Source organism: Gymnogyps californianus, chromosome 5, assembly GCF_018139145.2.
Source record: "Gymnogyps californianus isolate 813 chromosome 5, ASM1813914v2, whole genome shotgun sequence".
Lineage (NCBI taxonomy): Eukaryota > Metazoa > Chordata > Aves > Accipitriformes > Cathartidae > Gymnogyps > Gymnogyps californianus.
In genome coordinates, this window is record NC_059475.1 from 10,879,533 (window position 1) to 10,895,444 (window position 15,912).

Here is a 15,912-nt window from a genome sequence, read left to right on the forward strand (position 1 = left end):
CTATCATTTAGTTTGAACTCTTTCAGGAGGCCTAAGTGCATTATTTAGTATTAGATAATTTAAGAATAGTAGTGAGTAATCAGTGGGGATAGCATTAGATATCAATATGAGTAGAATTTCAATGAACAAAAGAAACCAACAGAGGCAACATGTGTTGACTTAGCTTTTAGATAGGCTAATCAGAACTTCAAAGACCAGAAAACTTCGGGGCTTTTCTCAAGTCACAAAAACAGTTTAAGTACAAACTAACCAACAGGTATGTTGATCTTACTCAGATTAAGATTAGATGGCATGAATCATACTTGATTGTTTTACATAGATTGGGCTTATTCTGCTAGTGACTAAGGTAACAGAAGCAGGATTGCGCCCTCAACCTGCACCCAGGGAAAGGTTTCATCTGCAGATATTCTGCAGCCTCATCTGAATTCCTCATCAGTGTTCTAGAAAATAACTTTTACATTTATTTAAGAACATTTATTCTTGTTTTCATTTTATATCCCTGTAATCTCCGGTTTCGTATCACTGTCACACAAATTTCCTGTGCCATATCATTAGTACGTTGTTCCTTGTTTACTCATTGTACTGAGCACACAACATACCAAGTAAAGCTCCTTCTATCTGTTACTGTAAAAGCCTGTCTCTGGGGTGACTTCCCTGAACTCTCTGCTTCCCAGTGACTACCTGGGATAAACAGAAGAAAAGAGTCACTGCATTCAAGGTACAAGACAAGGACCAGGAAATTGCTTTGCAGGGCTGTATAGTTCGTTGTTTGAGGTGGTGTAAAAGGAGAAGTCTCTTCCTTTTACACTTCCTGCACTGTTAGGTAGGAAGAGGCCCAAAAGTGTGACATCCAGATGTGTCACCAGGACTGAGGCCAGAAGCTCATCCATTCTCAGCATCAGGCTGTATTTCACAGGAGATACAATCTGTATGAACCAATAAACCTCTGCAAAGCAAAGCATCACTTTGCTTTGTACTCCATACCTGTGATGCTTTGCAAAGTCAAGTCCACAACTGCCAAATGTCTTCTTGCAAGACCTCAGACCTTTCCCTCCCATTTTTTTGTAATCAAACCTTGTTACCTTTACCACAGGGAAAACCATGCTGCTGAGAAGCCTCAAGCAGAACCAAATGGGAAAGAGCAAGAGGAGTACTCTTTCCGGCTACCAGAGCTAAGCCGCTTTCTGCCTTGGTCATCCTCAATGCGAGTGCTCGTCTCTGGTCTTCCTGCTTCCCATCTTTCCTTTCCACACTAGATTTAATGTCTAAACAAAATACTCTATGTGCTGCCTCCAGCGACACGCCGACTTCTTTTTAAATCTGTTTACAGGCTCACCATCCCTTCTGGCATCAAATCCTCACCTTCACTTTGAAGCTTCCGCATGCCACGACACCTGCCTGCTTTCCTTCTCTGGTTTCCCTTGACTTCTTTCACTCAGAGTCCCTGGTTTTCTTTTGTTGATTCTCCTTGCAGTGCTTTCTCACCTGTACTTATTTGTGCAACACAAATTCATGTTCCTCTTTTACTCACGTTACAATCAAATTCCACCAAAACATGGACTGTCACTGGACACTGCTGCTAGGATGCACAGGCTTACAGCGCTGAGCAAACTATCGATGGTTAAATGATAATGAAGGGAGAACACAACAAAAAGGATAGGAAGGGGGAAATGGTGAAATAAAGGGTGAGAGAGAGTATTGTGAGTAAGCAATAACCACGCAATGTGAACAGAACCTGGGAGAAGCTGAACTTTCAGAGTAGGAGGAGGTAGCAGATGATAAGGAGAGAATGGATACTGATTCAGAAATGGATACTTAATTTAAAAGAAAAGGACAAGAATATAAAAATTAATCTATTTTCATATTAATAAACTTGAAGTTACTAATAGGGTCAAAAAGATTGTCAACAACCTTTGCCAGCTTTACATTGGTAATATATAACTGTTTAGAACAGCTTCTCAACAATCCCCATAAAAATGGGAACAGCATCCTTTTTTCTGAAGAAATGTCCTATTGGGGTGAAAGAAGTTATGGACAGTGAGCTGACAGTTTAAGATCTAATCCTCATGACTAATTACACAGCCATCTTCTGTTTTTCCTATACATATTCCTAGATGGCGGGCACTGGTGTGAAGTTTATTCCTAGAAGGGCATTCATTGTAACTCTTGCTACACCCAAACACTGCCCCTGGCACCTTCCCTCTGCCTCACTCAATGAGAGAGAAAATCCACTGGCCTATTTTAAGGTCATGGCTAGGAAGGCATTCTCACCACATTTTTGATGTATAACTCAGAAGGATGTTAGCACTGTATGTTTTTTAATCTCTAAGTTAATACAACACAAAATTGTATTAAAAGACCATTATGTTGGAAGGTACAGTGAGGTTAGGAAATGTTGGACTGAAGTTGCCTGCACATCCTGACTGCTGAACTGCATCATGATACAGTCTTGAGCTACACGACTGCACACTCGCCCTCTGAGCATCTATACAATATTTCTTTGTCTTCATTATTCAGTATGGCCCAGTCCCTATTTCCTGCACACTACTCAAAACCTGTGCTGAACACAGAATTATTAATTTTATAACAGTTTTCTTCATGGCATTAACTTGATTCTTTATAAACAGCCATGAATTTGATTTCTCAGTGACCACCTGAGGTGAAGGGATGGTATCACCTCCATATTACAGATGGGGAACTGAGGCAAGAGTGTTAAAGGTGTGCACTGCTTGTAGGAGATCAAGCAGAGAAGGCTGGCACTAGAATTTTCAAGAAATCATTAGTACAACACAGACCTTAACGATCCAAAGAAGATCTCTACTGGCTTTAGATACATCTTTGAGCATTTGGCACGCCTGAAAATCAGTTTCCACATTGAGAAAAAGCAGAACATACAATACATCAGTGACCATATCACAAATTTCTGCTGCTTCCATGTCTAGTATAAAGTCTGAGGCTTGTCATTCTCTTTGGGAACTGAGAACAGGGAAGTGACATTCTTTTTTGCCAGTGGGTTTCGCAAGTATTTATTATGCAAAGTGGACTGGTGAGATGATGGTCCTCAGTTCAAGCTCAAGTTTTGCAAGGAAATGTATTTAGTAGTCACAAACCCTTAACCTCCAAGCTCTATTCCTCTGCAGCCAGATTTCTTCTGCCCTTACGCTGGTCCTGTTCCCACCTCTCACATCATACCTGTTTCTGCTGTGTGCCTCCATCTCTATGTTTCCCCGCAGGCTCCTTATCCCAAATGCTCCCTCTTCCCACTGCCTCCCTCTTTTTGACCCTGCAGTCTCACCTGCCTTTTCCAGGCTCCTGGTGCCTGCTGTCTTTCAGCTCCCAGCTCTCTGCTGCCTCCTGTTCCTGGCCTCTTTGCTCAGCCAGCCCTCAAATGCTTGGTCTACAGCACCCATGCCCAGTTTTAATCCCCATGAATCTCTCAACGGATTTCTTCTGCAGTCCAGCACAGCTCCTGCTCAGCGGTTTATCCCTTCTACACCCAGAGAAGTGTAGAGACTCTCTTTTTGAGAAAAGAGAGTCTCCCTCATTTCCAGTTTCCAGTTCCAAATCTGGTGCCACAGAAACTCTTGGCAAGATAAGAAGTCTGGGGTATGTACAAGGTGAAGAGTATTTCGGGTCACATAGACAAACTTGAACTGAAAGCACTAAACACCAGGAGATCTGATCATAAGCAGTGATTCCAGATCAACCTTTTCTGATTTCAGCCTCAACCTGTCCACCCTGTAATTAAACCCTGAATATGCCCCTTTCACTGAGGTTTTAAAAGACAAATTTAGAATGTTTAGATGATAACTGTTGCTATGAAAAGGAGTATACCACAAAAAATATCCCAACAAATTAATGAGTAGAAAAAGCTTTAGTATAAGCATAAGGTCCAGCCTGGAGATTTGATGATCCTTTTGGATGACCCTTTAGCATCACTAACATGAGATTTTGTAAATACTATAAGAAAAATCTGATGTGTCAATGAAATTTATCACAACTAGATCAATATACAACATCTCAGCCTTCCATTCAAATTCTTTTTTCACTCTTGCTCACAACTGATATGAACAGATATAACTTTTGGAGCAGAGTCCCATGGCTGACTAACAAAAAGGCAAGGGGAAAGTAGATGTGCTCTAGCAACCAAAAAATGTTTAAGAAAAACCCTGCAATCCTCCCAGGCTCACAGTCATCCTGCTGCACACTCGGTTGAAATCCTACTTGGTCCTATCTGCATAATTGTGGACTGATTGCAGGACTGATACTTGTACTATTTGCATTTGGCAAGAGTTCAATATTTGAAACACTAAAAAGCAGTCTCCATTTCTGCGGCTTCCCCGTTTTTTCTTGCACCACTAGATGGCAGTTCCCCATTTACAAATGAGGGCTCTCTTTACCTGTTTGCTCCTGCCCAGCAGCTGTGTCAAGCACAGTTGAGGCATGCATCTGCCTTTGCATGTCGTCTGCAACACAGACTTCTTGTGGAACTGTCAACAAGAGTGGCTCTGGGCCAGCGTCCTACCTGAAGGATATACAGCTTTGCACTTTTAAATGACAACAGAAGAAATTTCCACAAGCACCCCGAAGAGTGAGCAATACTAAACACAGGCCTTATTGACAAGAGAGGTTCTCCACGTCATGTCTTACTCACCCAGAATTTTACGAGGAAGAAAGCGTTTTGAGGCCCCTTCCCAAACAGTTCCTTTAGACCGCCCTTCTTTTCAGGAAATTTGTCATAAATCTGACGAATGTCCACTGATTCAAGCAACGGGTCACTGTAAGAATGGTTAGCGTGTCCAATGTGTACGAAGAGGTGTTTATTGTACTGCAAGAAAGAAACAGGAAAATCAGTGCTGTACAAAAGAACAGAGGTTTATTATGGCATGGGTCTGCGTGTGCTCCTGCAGAGGGTAGCACCTTTGATGGATTAAATGACTCGCACATTACTCCTGGGACTATGATTTTCTGCAGTGTGATTTCCATGAACAACTTTAGTTATTGTGTTGTAGCCCATTGTGAACAAGGGTCAACATCAAAAAACCTGTGTCCCTGCTGCAAACCACAAAATGTGGTCATCTTCAAGGGAGTAATTTACACTGAAAGACGCAGCGGCAGCATGGTGATAAAGAGCCCTTCGTAGAGCATAATAAGATGAATATGCTCATGAGGAAAGCCTATTTCTCCCTCTTTAAACCATGCCTTTTAATGTCCCATGTCCTCAGAGCCTGAATTTCTGCTGGTGCCACAGAGCCCACACATATACACCTCCTGTTTGTCTATTTAAAAACCCCAAACCTCTATCTATAGCATATGCTAATGCCACTTAACTAAAAGAGGTGGAAGGGATTTTCTTTTAACTCCAGAGCGACAATAATGAGAAGGCCAGTTACTCTGTGTTGCTGTTACTATAGAAGTGGTCCTCATTGTATGTCCTCCAGTATTTTGACCGATGTAATATTTAAGAGCCAAACTTTTACCACTTCCCTTGGGAGCTAGCTCTATAGATGACCATCTCTGCCAAAACACATTAAGCTTCAATTTCCTATTTCTTAACTTCATCCCATTGCACCTCATTATAATCACGGGAATCACCTCAGCAACCCCTTTCCTGCCTGGGGGAAATCCTTGGCCCTGTGAAATCCACAGCAGCCCCCTGCTGTCCAATATGGTCTTTTAGGGGCTGCCATTTCTCCAAGACGAGAGCACCTTTCAGCATCTGAAATGAAAGCGGAAGGACAAACCCCAAAGACCCTCCGCCAGTCAATCAGCAGCTCACAGTGTCATGCTAGCAGAGTGAAGGAGCTCGAAAGTGGCAGGATTAAACATTGGGGTTTTTAACCATGCAGATCACAAAACATTTTGCTAACTCAATTAAAGGAAAGCTGATATGCAGTCAATGAACACTAGAAAACCCTGTCATATTGAACAGATGCTGTATATAAGGGGCAATTCCCAAAAGCTAAGCACAAATAAAATATTTTAAACCCCAAAGCAGACCTCATTTAAGCTACTTTGCTTACAATATACCTGCTAAACGAACAAATTGAAATGACAAATTAATTGGACATCCACTCAGAGCCTTCCTTTGGTGTAAGCAGTCTTCCCTAGAAGATGCCCAAAACTCTGGGGAAAAGGAAATGGACTAGCTAGATTTCTGCACTTAGGAAATTAAATTGAAATCTATTTAAAAACCATCTAGCACAGTTAAATCTGAATTTAGAATCAGAGAACACTCATCTGTGTACAGGGCCAAAAATGAGATACGGTCCATGCTTTTTACAGGGTTGTATTTCTTTTTTAATTTTGTGGAAGGAAAAAGGAAAGTGTAACACTTTATTAAGGTGTTTGCACAAGCAAGTCCAAGTCTGAGAGCACCGGTTCCACAGATTTTCCCTGCAGCCCTCTTTCAAAATAATGCCATCCCAGCTTCTTCTGTGCACAAGCAGAAAACTTGGCCAGCCTTTAGTTAGTGCATGTGGAGCCCAAAAGGGGCAGAGCTGATCCAAAGAAGCTGTTTCTACCTTGAAGAGGAAAACAGGCATGGCAGAGAAATAAACAGGTGGTGGGGAGCTGAATGCATGCATGCAGGAGTGAGTGTGCCCGCGAACATGTGCCAGCTAGCCCTCACCCAGCACTGGTTTAGCTTGCACGTGGATCATTTACACATGATATAGGAAACCATTGTACTGGTTGGCAACCATGAGTGCCTACCATAACAGTGTCCACGGTCAGATTTAGCATGTTACTTTACTCAGTAGTGGCAAAAGTGGACTAAGGAGACATTTTAACATGACAAAACAAACAAAACAAAAAAATGCAAAGTAATATGAGAAAGCACCATGGCTCCAGCTTCTGGGTTTTTGGCACCGTTGTCACATATTTAGCTTGCAGTACTGTGAGTAAATAACTAAAAGTCATGCTGAACATTTCTTACGTATCTTGCTGCCTACTGAAAAACTTAGATCTCAGTAAAATGTATCAGCACCCCATATACCTGAGAACTGCCAGGAATGCAAGAAAGGGAATCCAGAAACCTGCTCCTGTTGCTTTCCTAAGCTACCAGGAGTGAAGTGCAGGAGGACGGGGCACGGGCTGGGTCACCAAACGTGGCTATCGATGGAAGCCTTTCTGCGATCAGGCAAACATCTTCATTTTTCAAGGAGAATGATGAAAATTCCCTGGTAGAGGTAAGCACTTCAGCCTTCTCCGAAAAATTAAGCAAAACATTTCCCTTACCCCAGCATCCCCATAGCCTGCCTAGGAGTGCCCAGCAGCTGTGCTCTCCCCTGGGGATGCGAGATGCCCCAAAGCATCTCTCTGGTCTCCCTCGTTCAGAGTAAGGGCTTGAAAAACCATCCCCATCATTAGTGACCAGGTTTTTATTTATTTTAGGATTGTTTTCTGTCAGTCTTCTCTGCTGGAGTTGTTCCAGGTTGTACAAATAACCACATTTTTATAGGAACAGAACTGAGGGCTCAGGTTCTCCTGCACCCAGGGAAGTGTCCTCCCCAAAAGGGTGTCTCTCTCCCAGGCCCCAAGGTGGCTGTGGAGTGAAGGAGGAAGGGAGGGCTGCATTTTACAGTTTGGCAACTGCAAATTCCCAAGACAATTCACACACTGTATCTTATTCTGCAAACCAGGAAAATACACAAATTGCTCAATATCCAAACTTTAGTAAAAGCAAATACATTTATAGGAACATGGAGCATGAAGTCTTAATACTGTTTAAATATAACAGCAAAGTTAAAGGCAGCTGTAAAGCTGCCACAGTTGTCTGTGGAGCTCGCCAAAGTACCAGATGCTGCTGCAGCAAAATTTCCGAGCGGGTACAGTAGGACAGATGGTATGACATCACCTGACAACATTCTTAGGACAGAAATGTTTATTTTGATATTGCAACGTGTGATTATTTTCTCCTGATGTTGCTGCAATTCCTATGCTAAGTACAATCATTACTAACCTAATTAGATATGGCATATTTCTATGAACTAACAAACGATAATACAATATTCAGAGCAGGGTAAATGGATACTGAAATGATCCCTATCGTTTTTATACAAACATACTCCATGACAGAAATTTATGCATAGATAAAAGCAAAGAAGCTAACTTTTATGACTATTTTTGAGCCCATTAGTGTCTGAAAAGCTTAAAAACATCCTCATTATATTGAGAATTCAGTGTTATTTTAGACTAAGTACTCCAGAGTCATTGAAGTACATTAGGTGCTGAGGAATTTATTCATGCTACAGCATTTAAAGGATTTGCATCCGGTATTGGGGTAATAACATGCTTTAGATGCTGTAAACCATCATAGGTCAAATCCCGTATTTTCTGAGGATAAAAACTACATAAAAATACAAAGAACATTTTCAGCTGTCTTCAGTGTCTGCATTACACGACATGCCCTGGAGATGGCTGCCTCTTACTGAGCTCCTTTCCTCAAAAAAATTCTAACTATCCAAAGAATGCAGTAAAGCCATGAAATATGACTGTTGTCAAATAATACCACGAGAAAAATTATAATCCACTTAGGAATTTAAAAGAACCAAGACAAATTGCCAATGGCAGGGGATGCAAGCATTTAAGCTGGTGCAGAACAAAGACAAACCACCTACATTCGTTTTATCAGCCAGCATATATATTTGTAACAGCTCCTCACAAATTTTGCACTTATATTCTAAGGCGACAACCTTTCTGGTCCATGAAACGCAGGTTTGCAAATTGCTACAGCTCTCTCTGCGGCATCCCTGTGCTTCCCCACGCCTGTAGAGCTAATGCCAAGCCTTGACAAGCCTGTATAGGACCAAGTTTTTTATTAAACAGTGGTGGCCAAGATGCACATGGCAGGAAGCCAATCCTGTCACTCCTGGTGCAGGTGAGCTGGGCATGCTGAGCTGCTGGGGTATCCACTCCGTTGCCGCTCCTGTCCATTGGGGCTGTGCGGCCCTACATAACCATACTGAGCAGGATGCAGGGGGCAAGTGGCTCCCCGGGCCCTGCTGAGGCTGGGTGACATGGATGCGGAGCAAGGTGGAAGGCAGGTGGCCTGAGAGAGGGCCCTCGGCAGCTGCTTCTGCAGGGATGACCTTGCTTATGGGCCCAGCACCCTGACTGCAAGGGTGCCGCACCCTCCTACTGCACCCAGGGGCACAGCCGTGATTTAACCCCCCCGAATCACACTCACATGCCTGGGAGTCACGCTCGCACCGGTGCGGGCGGTGTAAGCTCCTCTGTGAACACCCCTGGCCCTGCAGCGGGACAGCAAGCTGGTGGCTTGCTGGACCTCACACACCCATGGGACAGTTGAGCAGGACAGGGAGGTGGCAGCATGCCGCTGCCTTGTCTGCCCTGCAGAGCTTAATAACAGCACCTTCCTAGGTGGGCTGCTTCATGAGATCTGTAGGTTCCTGCAAATTTCAAGCATAACAATCACAAGGGTGAGGCCGTCTATATCATTACTTGCAGCAACAAATCCCTATGAGAAAATACCATGTGGAGAGGCTGGCAACTTGAATGGATCGTAGTCTTGTTTGCCCAAAGAAACTCCACCACCCAAAGGAGAAGTACATTAAAAAGGCTCTGCTGCAGGTCTTCTCTTTCCCTGACACAGAGGGACAGCCTCTCGGCTCTCTTTGGACTGAATATATTCTGTACTGGAGGTCACAAGGACTACCGCCGCAGCTCAGAGGGACAGGTGAGTGGAAGGCGGGTGGGACAGACTGAGCTTTTGCTGAAATGAGAGAAAACAGCACTGCTCAAGTGCCTGGCACCGTGTAGTGATTCCCTCTGTACCTCCACAGACCAGTCCAACCCATCTTTTAAAAATGTACCGCTGCCTGTGCAGCAACTGCACTTTTGGAGGAAAAAGGAGCCAGGTGGGCGGACTGATTAAAAAACAATTACTAGTATATCAGCAGTCTGCATGCGGCTCTAACCTGTACCCTACCCAGCCTCAGCTCTGCTGTCTGGCTGTATCTGGTAAATCTGACACTCTTTAATTTCCTGCTGATGTAAGAAAATCACTTGCTCTGCCAACAATTTTTCTTATTTCTACCAAAACACTAGTAACTGAATATTTCATTCCTGTTGTTGTTGTCCTCCACTGAAGCAGCTTGGGAGTTACATTTATAACATTTTAATGCTGTAACTGGAGTCTGTACCAACTCCTGTTATTAAGGTTTTTAACACTTTCATGTGAAATGTTAATCGAACTCTCTGTGCTTGTATGCTACGATACAACTGCATGGTCAACCTAGTCTTTCAAGAACCTCCACCCATTCAGACTCCTGCCCACATCTGCTCAGGGATTGAATCAGGAATGTCAATTAAAAGGAGATCTTTGGCTACTTTATGGTTGCAGAAATGGGGAGGTGATGAGCGAGGGCAGTTCCCAGCCCTGACACATTAATGTTGCCTAGCACTTCCCAGCTACTGCCACAGGAGTCCCAGTGTGAAACTGGGACTTGCTGGTTGGGCAAGGTGCTCGCACAACATTTTCATCAGCTTTCCTGCAACAGTGAAGATGCATCCTGCAGTTCTGGCCTGTCTGATTTGAGACCCTGCGGTCCCAATTCCAGAAATGCTGAGTGCTCAGATGGGAAAATTATGCCTGAAAATAGGAAGCTCTCAATAACGTTAAGTATTCTGCAAAATCAGGCTCATGACAAATCAAAAGGGACCCTCAAAATCAGTGGCCCATTCATTCTTTTGCACCTGAACTTCTTGGTTTGTCAAATGTGAGTAATAATGCTCCTTCATCTAAAAAAGGACTGCACTAATACATCTGTGAAATGCAAATGGGGGGAATTATTAATTCCGTTTGGAGGAGAGGTTAGACAGTGTGCAGCGAGCAGGGCATGGGGCCACGCATTTCAACAACAGAAGAAAACAAACTACTGAATAGTTGCTTATCAAAGAAGGGCCATCTACATCTACACTGAATGAAGCAGGAACAAATAAATGCGTGAGCATGTAATTAACTGCTGCATTGTAGAGCAGACGCACGAGGACATTTCCCAACTTCTGAGAGCTTGACTTTGCAGCCCAGCTAAGCAATTTTGGGGTGGGTGTGTGTGGGGGGGAAGCTGCAGTGGAACAAGATGGGAAAATGCGGGGCAGAGGTACAGCCAGGTGCAAAGCCCCTTGGGGCGAGCACGAGGGTGGACGCTTGGGGTTCAGCACACAGGCAGGGCAGGCAGTGCAGAGGAGATGCACAGCCATAGCCCACCGCACTGCCAATGCCAGCCCGACCCACGCATCCCCCCACTCCTCCTCCCCACAGGAACAGCACAGCACTGTGCAAGGCTGTGGGAGGCAGAGGGCCCCCCACTGTGATGACTCCCCTGATTCTATGGCTCTCCTGGGCTCATCGCAGGGGCTGCGCGCCCGGGCTCTGCTCCAGCTACCCCACAACCTCACTCACTCGCTCCTTCCCTCCTCCCCGATTTCACGTTTCCTTGGTCAGATCCGGTGCCCTGTGTAACGTCGGGTAACTACTCCCACCCTGGCTATTTTCAGCGCCCTGGCTTTGTGAGAGCGCAGGCTGGGACATGGGCAGGCTGGGGCACCGGCTGCGGCGCAGGGCCCGGCAGAGGGAGCTACCATCGCTGCTGGCGCCGGCGCTCCTCTTCAGTTATGCAAAAGCAGCTCTTTTAATTTTGCTGGGAAATTTCCGGCAGCACTGGTGAGTTTTGAAAAAAGAGAGAGAGCGTGCACGAAGGCAGCAGCGAGAGCACAGTCAGGCCCCAGCAGTCTTTCCACCCGTCCTCAGCACTTAACATGGGCTGACTTCGAGGAATAAATTGTGCTCAGTCTCTCTACCCACTCCACTGCGTTTTCACCCCAGGACCCTCCCTTGAAAAGCCCATGTCCTGACCCTACAACTGGGCTGGGGGAGCTGGCCAAGGCCTCCTGCCACATCTCCATGGGGTCCCCCGGGAACACCGCCAGCCAGGAGGTCTGCTGTGACGCTGCAGTTTCAAGATTGGAGCCTGTGTCAATACTGGACCCCCTTAAAGTGGTTTCTTGGCACTTCTAACTACGAACATCTGAATATGAACTTTTTACAGAGTATGACATTCGCTTCCCGGGGCCAACACGCAGCTCTCCAGCACTGCAAAACAAATGCCCCTTGCATTTAGTTAAACTTTGTCTGATTTCAGACTAAGATGACCTCAAATCCTGAGTCTGCCACTCCAAGATGTTCATCCTAATGTGGGTTTGCTTCCTCGTCCTTTCACATCACAAAGACGCTAAACCAAGGACTTCCTTACAACTGAAATGCTGAACTGCTTTTTATACTGTTTACAGGGAACACAGAAAGGATAAACAATGCTTGTAACAATGGATATTGTTCAAAGATGGAGGGCTTGTTTTGAAAGATCTCATTTATTTTTCATCACTTAGGTGGTTTGATTAACTTTGGTGAATTTTACTGCATTTGGCTAATGATGGCAGGCTGGTTTTATGGCCCTTGAGCAATTGCTTTCACTTTCTGGTTCTCAGGCACAATTCTCCCTGGGCTCACAAAGCCCTTTTACAACAACAATAAAACCCGAATTAAAACATAAAGAATATTTTATTTCTTCACCACTTTTTAAAATACATTTTGAAATTTGGACCAAACACAATCTGACAGTTTGGATAGGTGGATTAATACTGAAAATGCCCATCAGCCATGTTCTTTATAGCCCTATATAGGTATTTTAGATGTAAAGCTGTCTGAAGTGCTCACAGTTGAAATGAATGAGGCAGCAAGAGTGAGAAACCTCAAAGAGGAAGAGAAGAAAGGGCTTTTTTTGTTGGGTGGTGGCAGGGTTTTTCTCCTGATTGGAAAGCAAGCTTGAATGTATATATAATAAAATAATTGGAATTATTATCATTTCAGTGTTATAGTCTTTGAATTTTATAGCTACTTGTGTAACAGTCAATTGCTTAGATCTCTTCTAATCTGCTTGCATACTCAGTCTATGTTTGTTAGGGAACATGGGATTACTTGGTTTAAGCATTTGTCCTGAACTTTCACAGAACAACTACAGTAAAACTGGAAAGCCCCCATTAAGGAAAACCTGTCTTGAAAGCAACAGATGGGTACATAAACTTGTTAATCTGTTGAGAATATAGTTATATAGGGTAGGCAATAATTAAAGGTAACTAAAACACTGGTGCTTGGACCTACAAGGGCAGCTTCTATGCACCATTTAAGAATTGTACTTGAGCACAAAATGCCACAAAAGGAAAATACAGCTCGACATTTGTAAACTGAATTGATTTTCATGTAAAAGGAGGAGTAATTTTACCCATCCTTAACTGCAGAGTCAGTATTCCAAGATTTTGCAACTGTGCCATCTTATGTCTCCCAGACTATCTTCTGCCACGCAGAGTTACAGTGAGGGTTGCTTATTGTTTCCTTTCTATATTTTTTTCTTTTGTAAATGGAACAGTTTTGTGGCTAGGCAAGGGAAAAACAGTCACCAGCCCTCCACAAGTGACAGGACTCTATGGAGCACATTTCCGATCCACCAGAACACCCACTCTAAATTAACATAACTGCCTGACATTGAGGGGCTTTTGTACTTTTGAACACCAATTGCCATTGGAAGAACCCCAGATATGTTTAAGGCCCCACTCCTACAATGAATTCCCTGTGGGTGGACCTTTGTGCCCATGCACAGCCCCAGTGAAGTCGCTGGGAGTCACCACAGGCAGACAGACCTAAATTTCTAATTGCTGTACAGGAATACAGACTGCAAGGGGCCTCCCAGGATCATCGAGTCCTGGCCCCAGGTGCCACGTCAAATAAGCCTTTTTCAATAAACTTGCAGGTTACATTTTAAGGTGGAATTGGTCTATTTGCCCCCGCTACTATGAGGCTTTCTGGCCTGATTTGGGGTTGGGGGAGAGAGGGAGGAAGGGTCATCTTTTTTTAATATGATGTTGGAAACACGTTTGATCAAAATAATATTTTATGTCATTTTCTCTAAAAAGCCAGAAGTGTAATGAACATATAACTATCTTTTTTCAGAAAATACATGAGAACTCTTTCACAGCTCTCACATAGCAGTGTACATAGATACTCGTTTCTCAGGTCAGCAAAGGTACCAAGGCATACAGGAGATGCTGCAACCACAGCACATGCCTACACAACTTCATATGCACACTGTGCAAAACACACATCTTGCCTGGCTTGCTGATTTTGTTATTTAAAAAGTAATAAAACCCCATCCTTTCTGTGCTGCACAAACCGTATCTGCAATAAAATGTCGTACCAACACAAAGAAAGATGTACAAAATCACAGGCAGAATTCACATTTTCTTCAACAGCACTAAATGAGGCTGGGGGTTGGCTCTCACCTCCAAGAAGGACTTTTGGTGCTTGCTGGAAAAGTCTGTGCATTGGAGACGGGGAAGGCTGGCAGGAGGCAGGGCCCCTCAGAGCTGTCCCTGCAGAGAGGCGTGTACCAGTGCCTCTGCCCAGTGCCCCTCCAGCAAATGTCCTTCTGTGTTTGCCTTGGGAACTGGTCACATTGCCTTGGGTTTTTTTCTACGCCCTTGTTTGAGATCCAAATAATGAAATTTACTTAATTTGATCTAAACAACGCTTCCCCTTCTCCTGATTCCCCTTTCCCGGGCAGTGGTGGTGACATGCTGCCCATGGGGGCTCATCCCTCCACTCCCCACAGCACCTCCTCAGCTGGTCCAGACTGTCCCCCCACAGCCCTCACACAGCACTGCCCCACTGCGCTTGCAGCGTGGGTGTAAAGAATGATCTAAATTGGGATTAATGCATGACTGGGAATTGACTTTTCCTCATGTCTCATTTTTGCAATGTTACAGCACACAAGTAACTGTTTTTTTAAAAACAAGTCTGGGTAGTTTGATGCTCTTGCTTCTCTAGTAAACCTCCTGCATAAAAGCTCTGCATTTAAAAGGTGAGTTTCTCAGCAGTATGCTCACAAGCTGGGACAAGCTCCGGTGGGCCTCGCTGCACCTCTCAGGAATTCCAAATAATATTAGTTTACTACAAAAAAGGCTTTACAGTATTTATGGGGCCGTCCCGTGTAACCGTGTTTCTACTCAGGCCTCCACTCTTTCTCTGCAATGCAAGGGGATGTGTTGCATTCCCCAGAGCCTGCACCTGCCTGAAAAATGAAAGCCCCAACACGTCCCCAAGCCGCCGGCCCACACACCGTGCGTGAGCACAACCAGCTCCGAGCTGTGCCACCATGGCAGAGCAGGACCCACAGCTCCTTCCCCTGCCAAAGCAGCATCTTTTCATTTTTGGTCTGTCAGTCATGTTGCAAACATATTCACATCACTCAGCTTGTTTCATGTCGCAGACACTAGTGGTGCGACAGGCAACCACATGTTACCTGGTAAGAGTGTACTTAGTTTGAGGGAGATTTTTCTTAGAGGGAAAGACATAAGAGTTACTTAGTTGCTGAACTCTCATTCACTCTCTTTTACATAAAGCCATGCAGATACACAGAGGCTCTACACCATGTAAGCCCAAGGGTTTTGCAAATAGTTTTGCATTATAAAAACCTATGGAAAAAGGATAATTAGGTGGTATACTAGCAGAACAGTAAATCAAAATACACTGAAATACCATTTCATTCACATACCGCACAGTAACGCTGAGCGTTACATGGCCACATCCTGTTTTCCTGATAACCCTGAGGCACACACATAACATCCTGGTGTGCAGCAATCTGGATATGGCAGAGCCCATAAATCAGCAGGACACGTTACACGGGGTCAGTGAGCCAAGGACTCCAAAAGCTGTGTATCGATAAGGCTGCCTAATGAGAAAACCTGGATGTTGTGTTTCTGCATTGGAAATACAAACCAACATCTGGATGAACTCGGGGCTGGGGATGGAGAAGGTGTTCCAGCTGTGTATTAGTA

The 15,912-nt window shown here is 44.3% G+C and overlaps 1 protein-coding gene across 2 annotated transcripts in view; it reads right to left on the reverse strand.

Moving 5' to 3' along the window:
- TEAD1 (TEA domain transcription factor 1) overlaps positions 1 to 15,912 on the reverse strand; it is a 109,927-nt gene that overhangs the window by 15,408 nt on the left and 78,607 nt on the right. For both annotated transcript variants that reach the window (XM_050897106.1, XM_050897105.1), the window contains one exon: positions 4,655 to 4,828. In XM_050897106.1, coding sequence (XP_050753063.1) covers positions 4,655 to 4,828 — 174 coding nt within the window. The remainder of the gene's footprint in view (positions 1 to 4,654; positions 4,829 to 15,912) is intronic.